This window comes from Sorex fumeus, unplaced genomic scaffold (assembly GCF_029834395.1).
Source record: "Sorex fumeus unplaced genomic scaffold, SorFum_2.1 ptg000082l, whole genome shotgun sequence".
In the NCBI taxonomy this organism is placed as follows: Eukaryota; Metazoa; Chordata; class Mammalia; order Eulipotyphla; family Soricidae; genus Sorex; species Sorex fumeus.
In genome coordinates this window covers 3,944,895-3,966,772 of record NW_026606139.1, presented here as the reverse complement: position 1 = coordinate 3,966,772, position 21,878 = coordinate 3,944,895, and the positions used below count along the sequence as shown (strand labels likewise).

The window sequence follows — 21,878 nt, the reverse complement described above, 5'->3', positions numbered from 1 at the left end:
GAGATAATTATCTCGAGAGAGGGGCGGCCACAGCAGTAATTACTGTTCTCATACTCATATTACAGTTGTGAAATTATGTACGAAGTCTAGACATGTTCCATTTATTTTCGTAAGTCCAAAAGGTCAGGTATATGCTGTTTTTTGACAAAATTCCAGGACAAAATGTACTATATATATGAGCCAAAGGAAACTCAGTCAATTTTATGGGGGGAAATAGCTAAACACAAGAAAGTGTGCTTTCAAGGCCAAGTACATAGGCCAAGTACATCTCCAAGTTTTCTGGGCGCCATTGTGCTCTTGATGGCCTAGTGTGGTGACAGTTGGTGTCTGACTTACTGGCCCCGAGAAAGGGCCCCGAGCAGACAGAAGAGCTGGGCTCTAGGCTACAAACCCAGTCAAGCGAGTTCCTTTTCCCAAGGACAGGCATCCGTTTCAGAATGACCAGGTTCTCTGGACCCTCAATCAATACACAACGTGCCTCACTTTCTCCCTCCAAGAACAGTAAAATCTGAGCAAGACAAATCCAAGTGGACTACTCTTATCAGGTCTGGTGCTGAACCCAGTTACCTACTTCAATGCTTTGATACTTCAGTTGTACCTAATTATAAGTCAGGCAAGCCCCTGGCATATCAAGCCCAGGCGGCAAGCTCCGAGCGGTCTTGGCATCACAGATTTCCAAGTCAGCTCCATTTCTATGAGCTGGGCTGGAACTTCCATTACGAATCAAACGGAGTTGTAAGGAAAAGTGTATCGGGTAGCAGTCCTTTCAGCAAAGTAAGTCTCCCTGCCTGGCTCCCTGGATTGCAAGAAAGTATAAATAGGGGCTGAAGAGACAGTATAGCAGGTCCGGAGCTTGCCTTGCACGTGGTTCACCCAGGTTTGATCCCCAGAACCCCATGTGGTCACTGGAGCTCTCCAGGAGTGATTCTTGAGTGGAGAGCCAGGAGTAACCCCTGAGTGACTGCCCCAATGGGGAAAAAAAAAACAGAAAGTATGTCCAAGAGACCAAAATATATGGCTAACTCAAATTCTGCCCTGACCTTGGATGTGGTAGCAAAAATATTCATGGGGTCCACGGCCCATTAACCAACATCACTAGGGCAGCAACACACTCGCGATACAGCTGTATGAGAGCCATGAACCCAATATACGTATCTCGCCCCAAAATATATTCACCATCAAAAAGAAAGTTGGGGCAAGGGAAAGAAACAAGCACCCAAAGCAGACCAAATCCGTCCTTCTAGTGAAGGCAAAATCGTGATACGCTTCAGTGAGGCAAGTCAAGTGGCAGAGCAGTGGCGGACAGCACACAGAAGAACATGAGTTAGGTAACTGTCACCGGTCTCCTCTTCCCTCTTCGTTCTTGGGTCTTCAGGGACTCACCTGTGTGGCCATGGAGTGGTGAGTGCGGCCGTGGTAGGGTAGGTGACGTGCTAGAGGTCACAATTAGGCTCTTGCGGTTGCTTGTCCGGCAACTACAATAAAAACACAGAAGCCGGTTACAACAGAGCCACAATCGGAGTGTAAAGAACGTGACGGCTCCAGAAGAACCCATCCCGTGGGCTGAAGAGTGCCCCGCTTGATTTTTGTTTTTTTTGCTTTTTTTGGGTCACACCCGGCGATGCGCAGGGGTTACTCCTGGCGGTGCTCAGGGAACCATATGGGAAGCTGGGAATCGAACCCAGGTCGACCGCATGCAAGGCAAACGCCCTACCCGCTGTGCTATCGCTCCAGCCCCCCCCCGCTTGATTTTTGTTGGTGTTTTGTGGGCCACATTGAATAGTGCTAGAGGTCGAACCAGGGTCTTCCACACACAAAGCATGGGGCTGGAGCCACCTTGGGCCCTGAAAGACACATCTTTAAGTCGAATCAGTTCAGAAATTCCTGTCTGCAGAAATTAGACTTCAGAATTCATTGTGTTCCCCCCGAGAATAACTTTTTTTTTTACGAGATAATATTGCTTTAATTTTTTTTTTTAATTTTTTATTAGTGAGACACCATGAGGTACAGTTGCAGACTTACACAGTTTTGTGCTTGGGTTTCGATTATACAATGATCAAGTGCCCATCCCTCCACCAGAGCCCATTTCCCACCACCACGGATCCCAGTATCCCTTCCACCCCCGATCCCCCCATCCCACCCTGCCTCTGTGGCAGGGCCTTCCCCCTTGTTCTCCCGAGAATAACTTTTGTAACTGTCTTGACTTTTGTCTCCGTTGTCACGGCCACTGCACGTTCCAATGTTTTGCTTCCCAAATAAACAAGGAGATTAACGACTGCGTCTTAAAAGCATCTAACGGAAAGTGACCGGTATATGGGCAGGAGAGGTAGGTAGCAGAGAGGAAAAGTGCTTACCGTGCATGTTGCCGACCCTGTTTTCTGCTGCTGGCACTACGCAATGGTCCCCCAGACACTGCCTGGGATGACTCCCAAGCAGAGCCAGAAATAGCACCCCCCACCAACCCCTTCCCCAGCACAGCTGGGTGTGGCCCAAACCCAGTCCTCTCGCACACTTCAAAAAAAAAAAAAAAAAGAAGTGATCATTACCAATTTGATTCACAAATAAAACCACATATTTTTTTATTTTGTTTTGGGGTCACACCTGCAGTGCTCAGGAGTTACTCCTGGTTCTACACTCGGCCATCACTCCCGGTGGTGGTTGGGGACCGTAGGGGATGCCAGTGATCAAACATGTGTTGGCTGCGTGCAAGGCAAACACCTTGCCCGCTTTTTGTACTATTGCCCTACCCCACCCCATTATTAAGTCATAAAAATTAGTGTTCTTACCTTTATCAAATTCACTTTTAAATGTTTAATCAAGCATTAAATACTATTCTCATTTTACCATAAATTTCAGAGCAGGCCTGGCCTCATTATCTAAAGTGAGTTTTCCACTACCTGTGACTATCTGAAGTGTTTTCCGTTTTCTTTCCTCTGGCCTTTTTTGAGGGGACAGGGTTTGTGGGCTCTATTCAGCGGTACTCGGGCTCTTCTGGGGCCCCACACATGGCGCTGGGGACTGAACCAGAGACAGCCACATACAATGTCCTTCACTTCCAGCACTCTCTCTCTAGCCCCCGAAGTGTTGGTGAAAAAAACTCGGCCAAAATTCAACAAGCTCACCTAAATCTGTGTTTACAAATGCTACTTTCCAATCTAATCACAGAAGGAAGGCCTCTCTATCAGAATCAGTTCCCATAACTGCCCACTCACGACGTCTATACCTGCACGACCCTCCCCTCTTCTCAGAGCAAGGAATTCCTATTTTCCACAGTTCATTCTTATCATAATTAAAGTATACTGATATTTCTTCCACCTCAAAACAGCAACAAAACCAATTTCATAGACCTCCTTGAGAATCTTCTGCAACCTCTCTTAGACCATTTGACAGTTGTAACTCCTTGTCAAAAAATGTAATTTATACTTAATAAAACATAGGGGCTGGAGCGATAGCAGAGCGGGGAGGGCGTTTGCCTTGCATGCTGCCCACATGGCCGACCCGAGTTCGATTCCTCCGCCCCTCTCGGAGAGCCCGGCAAGCTACCGAGAGGATCTCGTCCGCACGGCAGAGCCTGGCAAGCTCCCCGTGATGTATTGGATATGCCAAACACAGTAACAATTGTCACAATGGAGACGTTACTAGGCCCGCTCGAGCAAACTGATGAACAACGGGAGGACAGTGACAGTGACAGTGACGGTGAAACATACAGATCTTACACATTTTACCAAGCTGTGATAACTGTACACACGCAGATTAACGTCTAAAACAAGAGACAGAGTGACTCTCTCTCTCTAAAAACTTCCCATGTGCCACCAGCCAGTCAATTCCATCCTCTGAACACTTTTTTTTTCCCCAGCACCCAGCATAACTGAGACTGGCTTGGTACAAAGGGTCAATATTCCAGGCTGTGCTTGCAGTACCATATGTGGTATCTGGGACTGGACAGGGGCCAGGTCAGTACCTTAACCCTTCTGGACCCAGAAAAAAAAATGTAATAGAAAAAGCCACTGTGAGTTTTCCAGTAACATTAAGCAGATTGAAATGCAATTTAGAGGCCCCGGGGCTGGAGCGACAGCACAGCAGGTAGGGCGTTTGCCTTGCATGCGCCCGACCTGGGTTTGATTCCCATATGGTCTCCCAAGCACTACCAGGAGTAATTTCTGAGTGCACGAGCCAGGAGTAACCCCTCTGCATTGCTGGGTATGACCCAAAAAGGGAAAAAAAGCTTATATTGTACTTGGTATTTAATACCAAGCAAACCTATATTTCAAAAAAGTAGCTAAAAATTTTCTAGATCTCAAAAATGCTAAAGTAGGGGCTGGAGCGACAGCACAGCGGGGAGGGCGTTTGCCTTGCACGCAGACAACATGGCCGACCCAGGTTCGATTCCCAGCATCCCATATGGTCCCCCCGAGCACCGCCAGGAGTGATTCCTGAGTGCATGAGCCAGGAATAACCCCTGAGCATCGCCAGGTGTGACCCAAAAAAAGCAAAAAGCAAAAAAAAAAAACAAGCTAAAGTAATTCACTACCAGGAATGAGTTCATTACCAGTAAACCTACGCTACAATAAATGTTAAAGAAGTCCTTCATGTAGAAGGTAGGTTATTAGAAATTTGGGGCCAGAGCAACAGCACAGGGCTAAGGCCCCTGTCTCACAAGCCATGGCTGTAATCAAGCCTAACACCGCTGTGACGTTATGTTATTATAATAGCAAAGTTACTCTGCTACTTAAAATCCCCCCTATTTCAGGGGGTGAAAGCCACAAACTAATTTTAACCGTCTATACTGGCTCCCTCACTTTTCTTAGAAAATACCCAAGCACATCACTGCCTCAGGACCTTTGCACATATTTCCTTTGCTGGTGTTTTTCCCAGATAGCCTCCTACCTTGTTCCCTTGTCTCCTTCAGGGATATTTGCCCAAGCACATCATCTCAATAGAATGTCCCTGTTAATTCTATTTGAAATTCCTACTCCTCCCAAACTCTCTAACCCTCTTTCCTCAAGCAGTTTTCTCAACAGCGTTTGCCACTATCTATTTTACTAGATTTTGCACATTTGCTGAATTTACTCTGTTTCCATTAGAATCTAAGTGCTACGACGGTGGGAGCTTCTGCGTGCTTTTTAACTGGTGTGTTCCTCAATGTCCGGCACGTAGTCGGAGATTTCATGAGAGACTTGCTAAATGAATTCATGAGTATGATTTATCACAAAGATTTAAATAAAAGAGGGGACAGGCCAGAGAGAGAGTACAAGGGCTAAGGTTTCCGTTGATCCTGGTTCAATTCCCAGCGCCCCACATGGTTTCCTGAGCACTGCCAGGAGGGATCCTTGAGCACAGAGACAGGATTACACAAGTCCTAAGCAGCGTCAGGTGTGGCCTCAGAACAAAACCCAAAGATTAAATTACATTAAATATGGTGCTTATACATCTGGCATTTGAAAGGTTCGTGAAATGACTGTATCTAAACATCTTTCATATGGAAATGATGATAGACCGAATTTGCAGGTACAAATGATTAGTTTCACTTGCTGCGTTCTTATTTAAAATTTAAAATAAAATCCAAACACAAAATTTCCTGGCCACATGCCTTTTTTCCTGAAGGTACACATAATCTTACTTGGCAAACCAGCAACAGCTGCCAGAGGGGGGAAACGGTCAGACGCCCAGGACAGACGCCGTGACTCAGCTGAAGCCCAAAGTTCCTTCCAATCGGTTCTGGCCGTTTCTCAAGAAGATACAGGGCAGATCTGAGTTCTTTCATCTTAGGAGCGATAGCACAGTGAGTAGGGTGTTTGCCCTGCACGCAGTCGACCCGGGTTCGATTCCTCCTCCCCTCTCGGAGAGCCCGGCAAACTACCGAGAGTATCTCGCCTGCACAGCAAAGCCTGGCAAGCTCCCCGTGACGTATTCGATATGCCAAAACCAGTAACAACAAGTCTCACAATTTGTTGTGAGACGTTACTGGTGCCCGCTCGAGCAAATCGATGAACAACGGGAGGACAGTGCTACAGTGCTACAGGAAAACGAAAGTTCTGGACCTTGAAACCTGGTTCTCAACGGATGGAAGCTAAGTTGGAAGCCCCTGGTTGGACCGATGCCAGCTGCAAGCTGTGGTAACTGCGGTGAAGCCAGCTGCTTCCAGCACCATCTCAGCCCTGCAGGACCCAGAGCTCATTTTCTTTTTCTTTTTGCTTTTTGGGTCACACCTGGCAATACACAGGGGTTACTCCTGGCTCATGCACTCAGGGGGCCATATGGGGTGCTGGGAATTGAACCCGGGTCAGCCGCGTGCAAGGCAAACGCCCTACCCGCTGTGCTATCGCGCTAGCCCCGGAGCTCTTTTTCTAAACATGGTCATCTCAGGTACGAGCCAAGTGCAATCTCTGGGACACTTCTGAAATGCGGGCACACTTCAGAGTTTCTGAGAGACCCCCAGTTCCCTCTCAGGCACTGCAGATGGCCCCCCAGACCTGCCAGGAACGATCCCAAAGCACAGAGCCAAGAGTAAGCCCTGAGAGGTACACATGTACCTCTTATGTAATCCTCTGTGCTCAAGGATCCCTCCTGGCAGTGCTCAGGAAACCATGTGGGGTGCTGGGAATTGAACCACTGTTGGGTGGTGCTCTCTCCAGTAACTAGTGTTGGAAGCAGTGGGTGGGGGCCTGGTGATGCGCTTTTGGGAAATAAACCAATGAGAAATTGCCCAGCCCTGACGTAGTCCAAAGGCATGGAGAACACACGAACACATCCCTTGAGGAACAAATCCTGAGAAGCTACGGGACAACAGGTGGACTTCAGGTGGCCTGAGGGGCTGGGCAGGCATGAGTCTGTACCATGCAAGGGTCTCTGCAGAGCAGCGCTTGTTGCATGTGACTTAGGTGAAGTGGGGAGAAGGGAGGAACAGCAGCCTGGAGTCTGCCGCTTCCCTCCCTACCTCAGTCACCCAGGAAGCACCTGGATAATGCAGGACTGAGGAAGGTCTGCGCTGAGTCCCACACAGCACAACACAGACCTCACAACTCACTAGCCCCAGGAGGCAACCATCAAGCCGCACCTGCAGCCGCTTAATCTGCCTGGGTGGGAGGTCACTTCTGCCACCCCACCGTTCAAGGAGCCATGGGCTCAGGCTGCGGCGAGGAACTGGTCTTCACAGGAAAGGGAAGTCAGGCCTAGATCTTCCCCAGGACCTTCAGGTCTGTTACAGGGAAGAATTTTGGGGAAGGAGATGAAGAGTGAAGCTGTCTTAGAGACTGGGCGGTGGAGGCACGGCGCAGAGCGGGGGTTTCATTCAAGAGAGAATCTGGGCTTCGCAGAGGCTGAGCTTAGAGCACACACCTCAGGGGGAGATGCAGGCCACCCGCACAAAGGGGAGGTGTGCACTTCCCTTCGCAGAGTTGGGTTTTTCTTTTAAATTTTTGTTTTGGAGTAACACCTGGTGATGCTTAGGAGGTGACTCCTACATTTCTCAAGGTGCTCAGGGGACCATATGGGATGCTGGGGATCGAACCTGGGTTGGCCACAGGCAAGGCAAATGCTCTGTCTGCTCCACTATCTCTACACCTGCAGGGTTGGTTTTACAGGTTTTTCTCCCAACTTACACCCCTGTGGGGCTCTCTAACTCGGTAAGAGTCTGTTGCTATGGCGAACTTTCTGGTGGTCCACCTTCCTGTCTCCGCTGAAGTCTGTCCTGTACCGTGGGGACCGAGGCTTCTCCTAAGCCAACTCTGATGCCAACTCTGACCAGGCCTCAGTTCTGTGTCCTCAAAGTGGGTCCAGCACTCGTGCTTTTCGATGCTTCAGGGCTAGTGACAGAGTCACTTCTTCAAATCCCAGTTTGGTTTTATTAAGCCCCAAGACCTCATTGCTCAAGAGCCCCCCTAGCTTCCTGCCTGCTTCCCCTTCAGCAGCACTTAATGCTTCGGCCACTTCCTCGGGTGGCTGAGGTGGGCAGAGAGGGAAGTGGGAGATTCCTTTCTCGAGGCTGCCACCTCTCCCTCCCGTCCCCCTCCCTTTCTCTCCGTGTCTCAGCCTCACTTCACAGAAGTCACCCAAGGACCTCTAATCCTTTGCTGGTGGAGTCGCATCCCCCACCCCCAACACCAACAAGTCAAAAATAACCAAAGGACGGCTAAATCCCAGCAGGAAGGCGTTAGGACTGACAGGGGCCTGCGGCCCTCAGGCCATTCATCTTCGGCAGAAGTTCAGTCAGTGTAAAGAATCTGAGCACTCAGAAGCTGGCGAGCACCAAGCCAATACCCATTCAGCGTTTTGGGGTTCTCGTTGTTGTTGTTGCTGTTTTGTCTTTTGGGTTCAGGGCACACCCAGCAGTGCTCAGGGCTTATTCCTCAGGGATCACTCCTGGAGGGTTCAGGAGATGACAGCGGGTACTGGGGACCAAACTTGGGCCAACCACGTGCAAGGCAAATGCCCGACCTACTGGATTATCTCTCCAGCCCCCTACTTTCCCAGTAAGTATAATAAATAATAATCATAATTAAAAAGAAGAAAAATCTGGAACCACTTAAGACTGTTATAGGCAGATAGAGGACCAAGGGGATACGGTTGGGGTTAGGGAAATAGGAAATTTTGGGGGAAATAATAAACTAATATTCCTCGTTCCAACCCGAACCCATGGCCCCCCAGAGAACTCAGGTAGTAGGGACCAGTTCCCCCACCGGGCAGGACAAGTGGATTAGACAGCTGCCCGTGGGGCAATGGGCAGTAGCGCCCGTGCCACCTTGGTGCTCGCAGCTGACGTTACCAGCCCACACGTTACAGTCCATGCCAGCTCTCGGGTTCTCGTCCTCAAGCGTCAAAACTGAGGGCAAGGGACTGGAGAGAAAAAGGCCAAATTCAGAGAAGATTTTAAGAGGAGGGAAAGGAGGGCAAAAAAGAAGGCAGGGAAACTCTAGGACCATGGGAGAGGTTCCCTGGAGCAGGGTTCCGGAGAAAGGCAGAAATGCTTCCCTTCCCAGAGTTTTAACAAGGAGAGTGTATGCGCGCGAGCATTTTGCGTTAAGGGGAAAGAAGGTGGCCAGTAAAACGGGGCGATTATCTTCCGGTGTCCTGTCACCGGGTGATTCGGGCCCACTCTCCCGCCACTCCGTACCAGCAGCCTTTTCCCGAGGGCGACATTTCTCACTTTGCGCCAGCATGCCCCCAGGAGCGCTGTTTTCTCAGGGGACCCCCTCAGTCCCCGTTTCACCCACGCCACCTGGAACACGCTCAAGCACAGCCAGGTGCTATTTCTGTATAAGAACCAAAACGAGGTGTCCCTGACCAGGTTCTGCAGCGAGAGAACACACATTTCTTTGGGAGTAAGGGCGCTGCCTGAGAGGGACCACCACATTCATCACGAACCCGAACTGCTGCTTCCACAGCCTTCTACCATTCTCAGTGGCTTCCTCTTGTTTTGAATTTGCTTGTTTGGAAGGCATCCCCACTGCTCAGGGCTTGCTCCCGCCCCTGTGCTCAGGGATCACATCTGCCAGTACTCAGAGGACCATACGTGGTGCCAGAAACTGAACTGCGTTTGGCCAGGTTACCCCGGTACTCTCTCTCTTCGGCCCCCTTTGATTTATTCATAGCTTCAATTTTTATCAAGACAGTCAAGAGTGACTCTTTGAGAAAATATCGGATTGAAGGGAGAAGAGGAGCTGGATCCAAGCTCCTAGGTCCAAGGAGAGAGAGGGCGGGAGAGGAGGGGGCAGGGAGACAGAGACAGAGACACAGACACAGAGATAGAGAAACAGAGAAACAGAGAGCGACTGCTTAGGTGGAGAGTTCCTGCTTTCCAGAGATTGTTTAGTTAATTCTGGGGGAGGGTGAATGAACAGGAGATCCATATGCATTTTGCGGAAGGGAGTGACTTTCCCAATTCCAGGAACTTCGCTGCAGAATCGAGAGTGACAGTGGGCACCACGGTCTCCTGGGTCCAGCCAATTATCTACTCCAGGGACAGCACAGCTGAGGTGCTAGCACAGGCGGACTCGTTGGGCATCTTAGACGTAATCCAATGAGGCGATCTTTAGGGGGCGTGAGCTAGAACACTTCACAGATGACTTCATTTACTCAAAACCCTCCAAAGACCCCTTTCAAGTACAGAACTGGCGACTGGCACCACAGCTCTAACTCCTGCCCCTGGAAAATCCTTCCCTTGACTGCACAGCGGCAGCCCCTGTATCTTCTTCATGAGGTTATAAAAATATCACCTTAGTTTTCCTCGAGACAGTGATCTGCTCTTCCTTAATCTCCCTGATTCTACTTTTTAAGGTGGAAGCTCTCCTTGGATTAACAGCCACCTTTCAATCCCTATGCCGCAAGTTCGAAAATTATCTCTCCCTCCCTCCCTTTATTATTTTGTTCTCTGGCCATACTTGGCCGTGCCCAGGACGTCCTCCTGGCTCTGGGCTCAGGGGACCATATAAGGTGCTGGATCAGCTCTGTACAAGCCAAGGCAAGGCAAATGCCCTACCCACTGTACTCTCTCTCCAACCCTTGCACAATTTTCTTTCCTAAAAAGCTAATACTAAAGAGAGAGAGTACCGGGGTAACACGGTTCAATACTAAAAAATTTTGTTGCAGGCAGATAGATTGGGGGGTGAGGGGTCCTAGCAATGGGTTTTCCAGGAATAAAACTAAGGAGAAAGAGAAACTGAGGCACCACCTAGAGAAGGGTGGATCCTCTCAGAAATGGAGAAGCTATAAGAGACTCTAAAGGTCCTGAGAAGAATAGAAATTTAAGTTTTCTCCCCCTGTGACAACACCCAGATTAACTTTTATGTATGCAGAGAACTCTAGGCCAAGACAATTTGGAGAAACTGTGGATATATGTAAAACCTTCTCCCAAAGCCACTGACTGTCTTTTGTCTTTTCCCCTTGGAGAAGCCCATGTCCGTCCGTCCTTCCTTCCTTCCTTCCTTCCTTCCTTCCTTCCTTCCTTCCTCCCTCCCTCCCTCCCTCCCTCCCTCCCTCATATTTCTTTGTTTCTTTGAACAAAAACTAATTTGCAGGGCCGGTGAGATAGCACAGTTGGTCAAGGCCCTTGGCTTGCCTAAGGCTGACCTGGTTCAATCCCCAGCGTCCCATAATGGTCCCCTGCGCCTACCAGGAGTGATCCCTGAGTGAGAGCCAGGAGTTAGCCCTGAACACTGTTGACTGTGGCCTAAAAGACGTGCAAACAACCCCAAAAACCCAACTCGGGCTGGGTACAGTGGGTAGGGCACTTGCCTTTAAAGAGGCCCACCTGGGTTCGATTTCAGGAATACAGTCCCCCGCACCCTGCCAGGAGTAAGCCCTGAGCACCACCCCCAAACAAAAACATCAAAGCCCAACTATTCTGTTATTTTGCTTCCTGAAATTCTCCACGAGGGAAGGTGACATTCCTGAAAGGCCTGTGCCACAGTCGGGACTTTCTTTTCCTGCAAAGAGCAATTCCTCACCCCGGTGTGAGTCCCCAAGCTCCCCAGCGGGACCATCCCCTGCGCTGGGCAGAACACGCGGGCGTCAGGCGTGGCTTGACGGCTCTCTCAGTCGGCGCCTCACCTCACAGTGCTCGGAGCAGACATTGCCGTCCTGATGCGCCTGGCTTTCCATGGTTGACGAGGTGGTCGGGCAGGGAGGTGGAAGACTCTGCTTCCTCACTCTAAATTTAGTCATTCAAAACACACCCTGGCTCGCTCCCTTCTTGACCCACGTCTCTAGATTCTCTTCCTTGGTATAACGTGTTCACGATTACCCGTGTGGTCGTATTTCTTTGTCCTTCATTCCTTTTTATGGCGAATACATTCCACTGTGCGAATACGTACGTTTTGCTCATCCGGTCTCATAACTGGGCGGGCATCTGGTTGTTTGCACTTTAGGGTTATTTTGTATGACGCTGCTATGCACACTGACATCTTTGTGCGAATTGTCTTCAATTTTCTCAGGCAAACGTCCCCGCTGAATTTATTTTTACAGCTCTTGCGGACTGTTGAGGTTAGAGACCTCTCTATTTAATGGTCCTGCTATTTTACTCCAGTGTATCCAGATGTGCATTTATTTCTACCTGTCCCGTTTGTGAGGTTGTCATGATCTTGGCCTTTCCCTAATTCTCCAGTCTCTTCAGGATCTCCCACGTTTCTCAACAGCTCTCATTCAGTTTTCACATCTTCCCATCTCTGTGTGGTGCTGTAAATAGATTTTTTTCTAGCTATTCCTTCCACAGCTCTGTCTACCAAGGGTTTCCGAATTCCGTATTCGACTTCTTGAAAAAATGTTGGCATTACCCCCAAGTATGGCCAATCCTGATGTTTCTTCCAAATACTCTCATATCCTCTCTCCTACATTTGTTTCTCTTGTTTCCATCATTGAAAACACACCTGCTTTGGTCTGTCTGTAATACTACTTTCTGAAGTTATCACTGTTTTTTTCCTTTGACTGACTTTCACTTGCGGAAGATTATTTTCTTGTCCGGCTTATAATTTTATGTGTGAACTTACCTCCGGGAAGCTTTATTGATGGGACTTGTTTATGGTCCTGTGCTACCTACATTTAGGGTGGTGTCATCGATAGATTCTGTTTTGTTTTGGGCCCCACCCCTACTCTATGCTAGGGGTCAGTCCCGGCAGTGATCAGGAGATTATGAGACAGGGCAGTCAACCCTGGCTCAATCCCGGGTACCACAAGTGGTTCCCTCAAGCACTGCCAGGTCCGGCCCACGGCCCCTTCCCAAACACAAAAAAACTGGGCTTCCTAAACGCAGAGCATGTGCTCCTGGCCATTTATCTCTCTCAGTGGCCAAAGGCTGTATCTCTGAAAGTCATTTCAGGGGGGCAGGCAGGCGATGGCTCAAAGAACAGGAACAAAGGCAAGGCAGTGGGAGACCCAGATTGCATCCTTCACACTGCCTGGCTCCTGAGCACTGCTGGAAGAGTCTCCTTCCCACCCCCAAGCAACACCAGGCATGGGGAAAGAAAAAGACATTTTGGACTTGTTTCTGACCTGTGTGCCAGTTATTACCAGTCCAGAATCAGTACCTAAACTACCGATCTATCTAAACTCCAGGCCCCAAGCTGGAGAGACAGTGCACCAGGCAGGAGCACGGGCTTCTCACGCAGGAAGTCTGGTTCAAGTCCCAAATCACAGGGTACCCAATGCTTTGCACTGGGAGCAAACTCTGAGCACTACTAGGTATGGTCACAAACCAAAAAGAAACAGCAATGCACTGTAGCACCGTCCTCCCGTTGTTCATCAATTTGCTCGAGCGGGCAGCAGTAACATCTCCATTGTGAGACTTGTTGTTACTGTGTCTAGCATATCGAATACGTCACGGGGAGCTTGCCAGGATTTGCCGTGCGGGCGAGATACTCTTGGTAGCTTGCTGGGCTCTGCGAGAGGGGCGGAGGAATCGAACTCGGGTCGGCCAGGTTGGCCGCATTCAAGGCAAACGCCCTACTCACTGTGCTATCGCTCCAGCCCAAAAAGAAACAGCAACAACAAAAATAATAAGAACAATTAAAACATAAAATCCAGGTCCCAAAATAGTTGAATAATGGCCTGTACTGAAAATTCTCTCGGGGTGGACCAGAGAGGTAAGACAACAGGTAGGGCACATGCCTTGCATGCGGCCAATCTGGGTCTGATCCCCAGCACCACATATAGACACCGAACTCTGCCAGGAGTGATTTCTGAGTACAAATTTCTGAGCCAAAAATAAATCCTAAGCCCCACTGGGTGTGGCCCCCACTTCCCCTCCCCACAAACATCATTCTCTCAGAGCCTTTGGACTGTTATGGAGTTAAGGTGCCTTGTACACAGCTTAGCTGACCCAGTTAGATCCCTAGCTCTGTGTGTGGTCCCCCCAGCACTGCCAAGAGTAATCCCAAGCACAGAGGCAAGAGGAAGCCCAGAATACCACCAGGTGTAGCCCAAATACCAACCAAACAACCAAACAAAAATTCTCAAGAGACTGGGCTGGAGAGAGGGTTCAACAGGCGAGAGCACATGCCAAGGCCTAGAGACCTGGGTTCCATGCTCAGAACCAGATGGCACCCTGAGCACCACTAGGAGTAATCAACCGCGGAGCACCGAGCCAGGAAGAGCCCCAGCACCTCAAAATGTGACCCCCCAAACAACAACAGACATCACAAAGGAAATGTTCTTTTTCTTTGGACCAGTGGTGGTCAGGGGTGGAACCCAGGTCTGCACGCAAAGCATAGATCTAGCTCCTTAAACCATCACTCCAGCCCAAAATTTCATTATTAAAATTATTTAAAATCCAGATGAAACTAGTTGAAAAAAACTGTGAAGCTGATGAATCTTAGAGGAATTTTCAAAGAACTGATGATAAGGCTACACAGTCACGAAGGAACAACCCATGATATTATGGAGGTCAAATTATCCAAAGTCAATTATTCAGCAAGATGTTGCTAGCTTGAAGAAGAGTTATTATACAATAAAATACTGATATAATTACCGATATAATTTTAGCAATTTATACTACCCAAAGGCCGGAGCTATAGCACAACGGGTAGGGCGTTTGCCTTGCATGTGGCTGGCCTGGGTTCGATTCTTCTGCCCCTCTCGGGGAGCCTGGCAAGCTACCCGTGATGTATCTGATATGCCAAAAACAGTAACAACAAGTCTCACAATGGGGACATTACTGGTGCCCACTGGAGGACAGTGCTAAGTGCTATACTACCCAAAAGGGTAGATAAGTTACTTAACATAATAATCTAAGGCATCGATATTTCTGGGACAGGCTATTCCCAATAAAGAAAATTAGCTATTAAGTGTGTATTATTAGTTTTGAGAGATTCTTGGTCATGGTCCTCCTGTTGTTCATCGATTTGCTCAAGCGGGCCCAGTAACACTGTGAGACTTGTTACTGTGTCTGGCATATCGAATGCGTCACGGGGAGCTTGCCAGGCTCTGCCGTGCGGGCGAGACACTCTCGGTAGCTTGCCGGGCTCTCCGAGAGGGGCGGAGGAATCGAACTCGGGTCGGCCATGGTGGCTGCGTGCAAGGCAAACGCCCTACCGCTGTGCTATCGCTCCAGCCCAAGAGATTCTTAAAATATTTAATAAAATTGTTGAAGACAATAAAAAGCATAAAATAAATTTTTACTGACCAGAGATTAAAGATATTAAACTTCTATTTGTTACAAGAAAAAAATTTAATTTTAGTTTTAATTTTATATTTATTTATAAATAAAATTCAATAAAACGGTCTTTCTCAGTGTCAATATTCTGTCAATATTCCATTACGTCTAATAGAGCTTCTTCTAGCCCATTCCCTCATGGAGGATAAATTGTTTTGACACTCTCAATTATATATGGGATTTCAACTCTACCGGCAGAGGAACCCAGGTGTGCGGGACCCAGGGCTGAGATCTCCAAGCCTGCTGGGATTGGCACTGGGCCTCCTCCACCCAGATTCTCCATCTTCCAGTAAACAGGGGTCACACCCACCAACTGCCCCCAGCGCCGTGTAATCACATCAACGGCCAAGACCCAGAGACTATAAAAACAGCTCCTGGGCCGCGACATCTTATTATCTAGTTCTTACTCTGGAGAACCTGGCAGGCTACCAAAAGTATCCTGCACGCAAGGCAGAGTCTGGCAAACTCCCCGTGGCGTATTCAATATGCCAAAAACTAGTAACAACGATGGGTCTCATTCTCCTGACCCTGAAAGAGCCTGAATGTGGCACTTTCTAAAATCTCAGGGCTAGGACGAAGGAGACGTTACTGGGGCCTGCTCGAGGAAATTGATGAACCAGGATGACAGTGATACAGTGAATTCTTTCCTGTCTTAGGTTCTCCTTATCTTAAATAAGCCCTGAGTGTCATTTTCTATCCTCTCATAATTTCAAAGACTCCCTGGTCCCAGCTACTTTGGAATCTGGGTATTCTAGGTAGATTCTATTTTTCTCCTGTTCCGTCTGTCTTTGGCATATTCGGATAACTGAAAAATGAGAGAGAATGGTTCTAAAATGCATTCCACAACCACTTCCTTTGCTCTTACTGTCTTTGTTGCAATGTCCAAGAGTCTCATACTTGACTGCATTATACCGGAGATGACACACTTGTGGTGCCAGCAGTCACCATGGCAGAGCCACCAGGATCAGTAAAGCATCTCTACCAGGGAACTACATTTCTCAATAATCAAAGGGACATGGCCACCGAGACTCAAGACTTTTTCTCTGAATGGAGTAAACTTCTACTACAGAAACTCTCCTCAAATATAGGCCTTGGCAAAATCAAGGGGTAAAGTCCATCTCTAATTACACAATGCTCCAGAAAGTGGGGTATGTACCTTTGATTTCTCTGGCTAGCTCCCCAGGCTTCTGGGTTTCTTTAGAAGTTCCGAACTGTATACCCACCCTGAGGTTACACCTCCAGACCAGGCTGAGAGCTAATGGTTAAAGTAAAACACAAACTGTCACTGGTTCAACTCCACGGGTTGGTCCAATATCCAGGTAAAACTCTGCATTAGCAACAACCTTTCTTTCCCGACTCCTCCTCAGAAAACCAGCTCTGCCGTCCGGCCCATGCCCAAATTTCCACAACAGACAAGATCAGAATAGTCAAGATCAGCTGCGTTCTGCGAAGCAGTCCCGGGCACCAAGATTTCCTTACGGACCTGGTCCCCACTTTCAGGAAATTGGGCCACTAAGAGTCATTTTTTAATGACAGTTAATTGCAAGATTATAAATCAGACAATTAAAAGATTTGTTTGCATTGAAAGGGCTCCAGGCTTGACTGCAAAGGGACCCTGAGATGGGGGGAAAGGTGATAAGGCAAAAAGGAAGCCAGGAAAGAAGCCAGGCCACTAAACAGACGGGGGCCAGAGCGGGGTTTGTAAAGCGGGTGGCCTTCCGGGTAGATTCACGTCTGATCAGTTTGGCTGGTAGGTCTTCTTCCTGGGTGCACAGACATCTCTCTGGTCGATTTTGCAGAATCCTGGCTTGTCTTTGAGTATCCCATTGACAGGCAGAAGGCTAAGTAGGAGTATATCCTGGGTCTTTTCCCAGACAGTTTTGGGTGGTGACTTGGTATTACTGAGGTTCACAAAGAGGAAGAAGCCATGCCTTCCCCCTTGAGGGAAAAAAATTATGGGGCAAAGTGATATTACAGCAGGTAGGGTGCTTGCCTTGCATATGACCAACTCGAATTCAATCCCTGGTTCTCCCAGGCAGAGCCAGGAGTGATCCCCTGAGCCCAGAGCTAAAGATAAGCCCTATAAAATAATAATAATAAAAAATTTAAATGTGAGTGTACAATTAATTCTTGGTCCCCAGAGGCCCTGAGTTGAAGATATTCAAGGGGAAAGATCTTAGGCAATAAAAACTGACTTTGGCAGTTGGTGGCACAGGAGCCAAGAGATAGTACAGGGGGAGGGAGCTTGCCTTGAGTGCGACCAACCTGAGTTGGATCTGCGGAACCCCATTTGGTCCCCTGAGTAATCCTTGAGTTCAGAACCAGGAGTAATCCTTGAGTGCAGACCAGTAGTAAGTCCTGAGCATAGTTGGGTATCCCCCCCGCCCTCGCCTTCGTCACACACACAACATAAGCAGACAAAAAAAAATTGGAGAAATTATCTGCACAAATCACATAAAAAGCTGATATCCAAAACATAAAGCACTCATCAAACTCAACAACAACAAAAATAGTCCAAGGACCCAATCTAAAAATTGGACAAGGAGATGAACAGACACATTCCCAAAGAAAACATGCAGACGATCAACAGGGATGTGGAAAAGTACTCGTCACCACTTATGCTTAGGGAAATTCAAGTCAAAACTGGAAACAGTCCAAAGGCTCATCAGTTGCACTAAGGAAAGCGTGACCTGTGCACACAACAAGCATTATTCAGCAAAAAAGAGGAATGAGCTGCTGGCAGGAGCTGCAATGTAAATAAACCCCAAAACATTAGGCTAAAGAAGCCAGAAACGAAAACACAAAGCATATGATTCTATTTAAATAAAATGTCCAGAAGAGATAAATTTATACAGCCAAAAAGCTGGTAAGGCAGAATAAGGAGCAGGATATACAAACAGACATGAAGAAAATTTCTGTACTATGGATAGGCTCTAAGTTGAGATTCTGGTGATAACTTCAAAATTTAGTAAAAACCATTAACATATCTTATAATTCGTGATTTCTAAGTCTGCAATTATATATAAAAGTTCTTGGGGGGGGGGCTGGAGCGATAGCACAGCAGATAGGGTGTTTGCCTTTCACCTGGCTGACCCAGGTTCGATTCCCAGCATCCCATATGGTCCCCCGAGCACCGCCAGGAGTACTTCCTGAGTGCAGAGCCAGGAGTGACCCCTGTGTATCACCGGGTGTGACCCGAAAAGAAAAAAAAGAAAAGCTCTCTTTTTATTGTTGGGGCAGTGGGGAAATGACACCAGAGTCACAGTAGGAGGCATGAAAATTTTCAAAGGTCCTTGAAGCTGCAGCTGATACACTTCGTAGATAGAAAGTCAAACCTCCTCCCTTCCTTCCTGAACAGCTCTGTCTAGAAACCATCATATGAGAACAGCAGTCAAATGCTTGGGGAGTTTAGGAGAGATGCTGGGATGGCGAGTCAGGGACAATGCGGATAAGAAGGCTATCCACTTGAGAGCTCCGTGGATAGTCTTATCTTATCAGCTTGGCCTGAGCTGCTGCAGATCCAAAATTCTGGGGTCAGTGGCTGCAAAGAGAGCCTGGTTACGTACAGGAAGAAACAATCAAGAAAGTATAATAATAGGATTCAGGTTTCTACCAAAGAAAGAGGTACAAATATGGAAACGGAGGAAAATAGGATAAACTACTTCTACTGGAAGTAGAAGTTATCAACGTGGAGTTCAGAGTTTTCATACATAAAATAAATATGTAAATGAAGTTGGGGCTGGAGTGACAGCACAGCAGTAGGGCGTTTGCGTTGCACGCGGCTGACCCGATGGGTCCGGGTTCAATTCCTCCACCCCTCTTGGAGAGCCTGGCAAGCTACTGAGAGTATCTCGCCCGCACGGCAAAGCCTGGCACGCTACCCATGACATATTCGATATGCCAAACAGAGTAACAACAAGTCTCACAATGGAGACGTTACTGGGCCCGCTCGAGCAAATAGATAAACAACAGGAGGACAGCGACAGTGACAGTATATGAAGTTGAAGTATACACTTTTGGGGAACAATCATAACAGGCACCAGCAACCATTCCTCTCGTCCACACCTTGGTTATTAAATTCAAAGGAATCCAAGAGAAATGGCTAGCACAAGGACACTGGCAGGGAGGTACAAAACAAGATAGCCAGCAACATCTTATCAGGAGAGACAGTTAGGAAACTGTTGAAGAATTATGGAAACATAGTCTGAGAGAGACAGAAGCCAGCTTGAAAAGGCTCCCCTTATCGGCCAAATATGACAGAATTTGACCACTGAAATATATGCTGGAGGGGAACGGAATATATGGCTTCAAAGATGCCACTTCTGCAAAAGAACTATTTTAAACTGAAGGCAACTGAGAATCAACAAACGCACGAAGAGTTCTCTGTGCTGATTTACCTAAAGCCCAAATTTCTGTTGAGGAAGGTGCCCCTGTATACAGAGGCTAGTGAAATGGTTGGTGTATTTGCATGACCAGGTCTTATGAAAACAAGCCTTATCTTCTACTAGGTTCCTCATTTTTCTCCACAATTTACTGTGTCTTGAAATTCAATCCCTCATTCCACTGTTGAAGGGTGTAAAAGTTCGTTTCTTTTCTGTGAACTTGCTGCATGCATCATTATTTTAAATGTATGCTTTTTTTGTCTACTAATCTGTCCTTTGTCAGTTTAACCACAGGCCCTCTGGTACTAAACCTGACAAAGACTTTCCACTGACATTGCATAATTTGACTAGACCTGAGGAAGATCAGGTAAATCCACATTAAGGGACAACTGGCCTCTCTTCTTCATAGGTGACAAGTTAAAATTTGAAGGAAAACTACAGAATTTATTCCTGTCGAAGACAAAATCAATTATATCACATGAAGCTGAATTCCTAGATCAAAGGACTGATCCGTTTTGCTTGTTTTGTGCCAGACCCAGCGATGCTCAGGGGTTACTCCTGTCTCTATATTCAAAATTACTCCTGGTGGTGCTCAGGCTGCAGGAGATGAGCCTGGGTCAGCCACACGTAAGACAAACACCCTACCCACTGCACTATCACTCCGGCCCCTGCATGCCAATTTAATCCTCGGCTCCCGATGGTCCCCCAGCACGACTGGGAGCAATGAAACTGTGTGCACCATGCCGTGAGCAGGGGAGGAGAGGTAGGACCAGAGAGATAGCTCAGGGGGTGAGTCCCTGCTTTGCAATGGGAGGCCAGGATTTGAACCTGGCACCACGGGGCTCCCTGAGCACCACTGAGAACAACCCTGAGCACAAAGCTGAGAGTAGCACCCAGCACTGTGAGGTGTGCCTGTCCCTCCCAAAAGACATTAGTGGGCCACTGGTGAGGTATGAATTAAGCTCATGTTTAACTCATTAGCTGGTGACATTGATCAATTTCCTGATTTTAGTGGCTATACTGTAGTTATGAAAATGTAGTCGTTTCTGTAGTTCTATAGAAAGTAGGTATCGGGGTGCTGGTTCTCAAATGGGGACCATAAAAAAGCTAAGACAAGCTTTCTATCAAGGGTCAAAAATAAAAAGTCTCGCCCTTCACGCCCTACCGAGGCCACCAGTTGCCCCCACGAGCGGCTCTCCAGCACGGCCACGACTCCAGAGCACAGAAACCAATTTCTTAACTATCTGACTTTCAGGGTCAATAGGTAAAATAGCAGAAATCCAAAACCAACATTTAATTCTTGAACCCAGATGTAGAAAACAAATCACTTCACAATGCTTTTTCAGCATGTCTGATTTGGGGGGGGGGTAAACTCTAAATAATAGTGGTGAATCTTTTATTGAAACAATGAATCTAATCAAAGCAGATAGAGTGTTAACTAGAATTCATCTGCCTCACAGGGACGGGGAGGGGTGGGGGGGTGGGGTTTTATTGGGGTTCTTCATGGTAAAAAATAAGTATTGGTAAAGGGAAATGTGTTTGATATTTGCATGACTGAGACCTAAACCTGAAAGCTTTGTAACCTTTCCCACAGTGATTCAATAAATAAAAATAAATAAATAAATAAATAAAAAGTCTCGACTTTGTAGGACATATGTGATATCTGTGAGCGCATTTCCTTTTTATTTACTTTTTGTCTGATTTGGGGCCACACCTGGCGATGTTCAAGGGTTCCTCCTGGTTATGAATTCAGAATTACTCTTGGTGGTGCTCGAGGAACCGTGTGCTGTGCGGGACCTAACCCAGGATGGCCACATGCAAGGCAAGCACCTTATCCACTGCACTGGACCTTCGGCCCCTCCTTGTGAATTTTTTTCGGTTTGCTTTTTGTTTGTTTTTGGGCAACACCTGGCAATGCTCTGAGGTTACTCCCGGGTCTGGACTCAGGAATCACTCCTGACGGTGCTCAGGGAACCATACAGGGTGCTGGGGGTCAAACCTGGGCCAGTCACAAGGAAGCTCAGTCTTGCTGTCCTACGGCTCCAGTTCCTCATTTTCTTTCCTTTTCAAAACGTTTTTGGCCACGCCAAGTGTTGCTCAGGGCTTACTCCCGGCTCTTTGCTCAGGGATCACTCTGGTGGTGCTCGGGAGACCATCTGGGATGTTGGGGGATTGAACCCGGGTCGGGCACATGCAAGGCAAGAGCCTGAACCCCAGCACTATCTCTCCAGACCCTTATTTCAATTTTTAAAATAAATCCTTAAAAATCCAATTTTAATGTGGGGGCTCTACAAAGGAACCCCCACGCAGAGGCTGCATTTCGGCCACGAACTACATGTAGTTGGGGACACGGG

At 47.8% G+C, this 21,878-nt stretch overlaps 1 protein-coding gene across 5 annotated transcripts in view; it reads right to left on the bottom strand.

Moving 5' to 3' along the window:
• Positions 1-21,878, bottom strand: part of MAST2 (microtubule associated serine/threonine kinase 2) — a 154,811-nt gene that overhangs the window by 28,870 nt on the left and 104,063 nt on the right. For all 5 annotated transcript variants that reach the window (XM_056130897.1, XM_056130899.1, XM_056130900.1 and 2 more), the window contains exon 5: positions 1,384-1,475. In XM_056130897.1, coding sequence (XP_055986872.1) covers positions 1,384-1,475 — 92 coding nt within the window. The remainder of the gene's footprint in view (positions 1-1,383; positions 1,476-21,878) is intronic.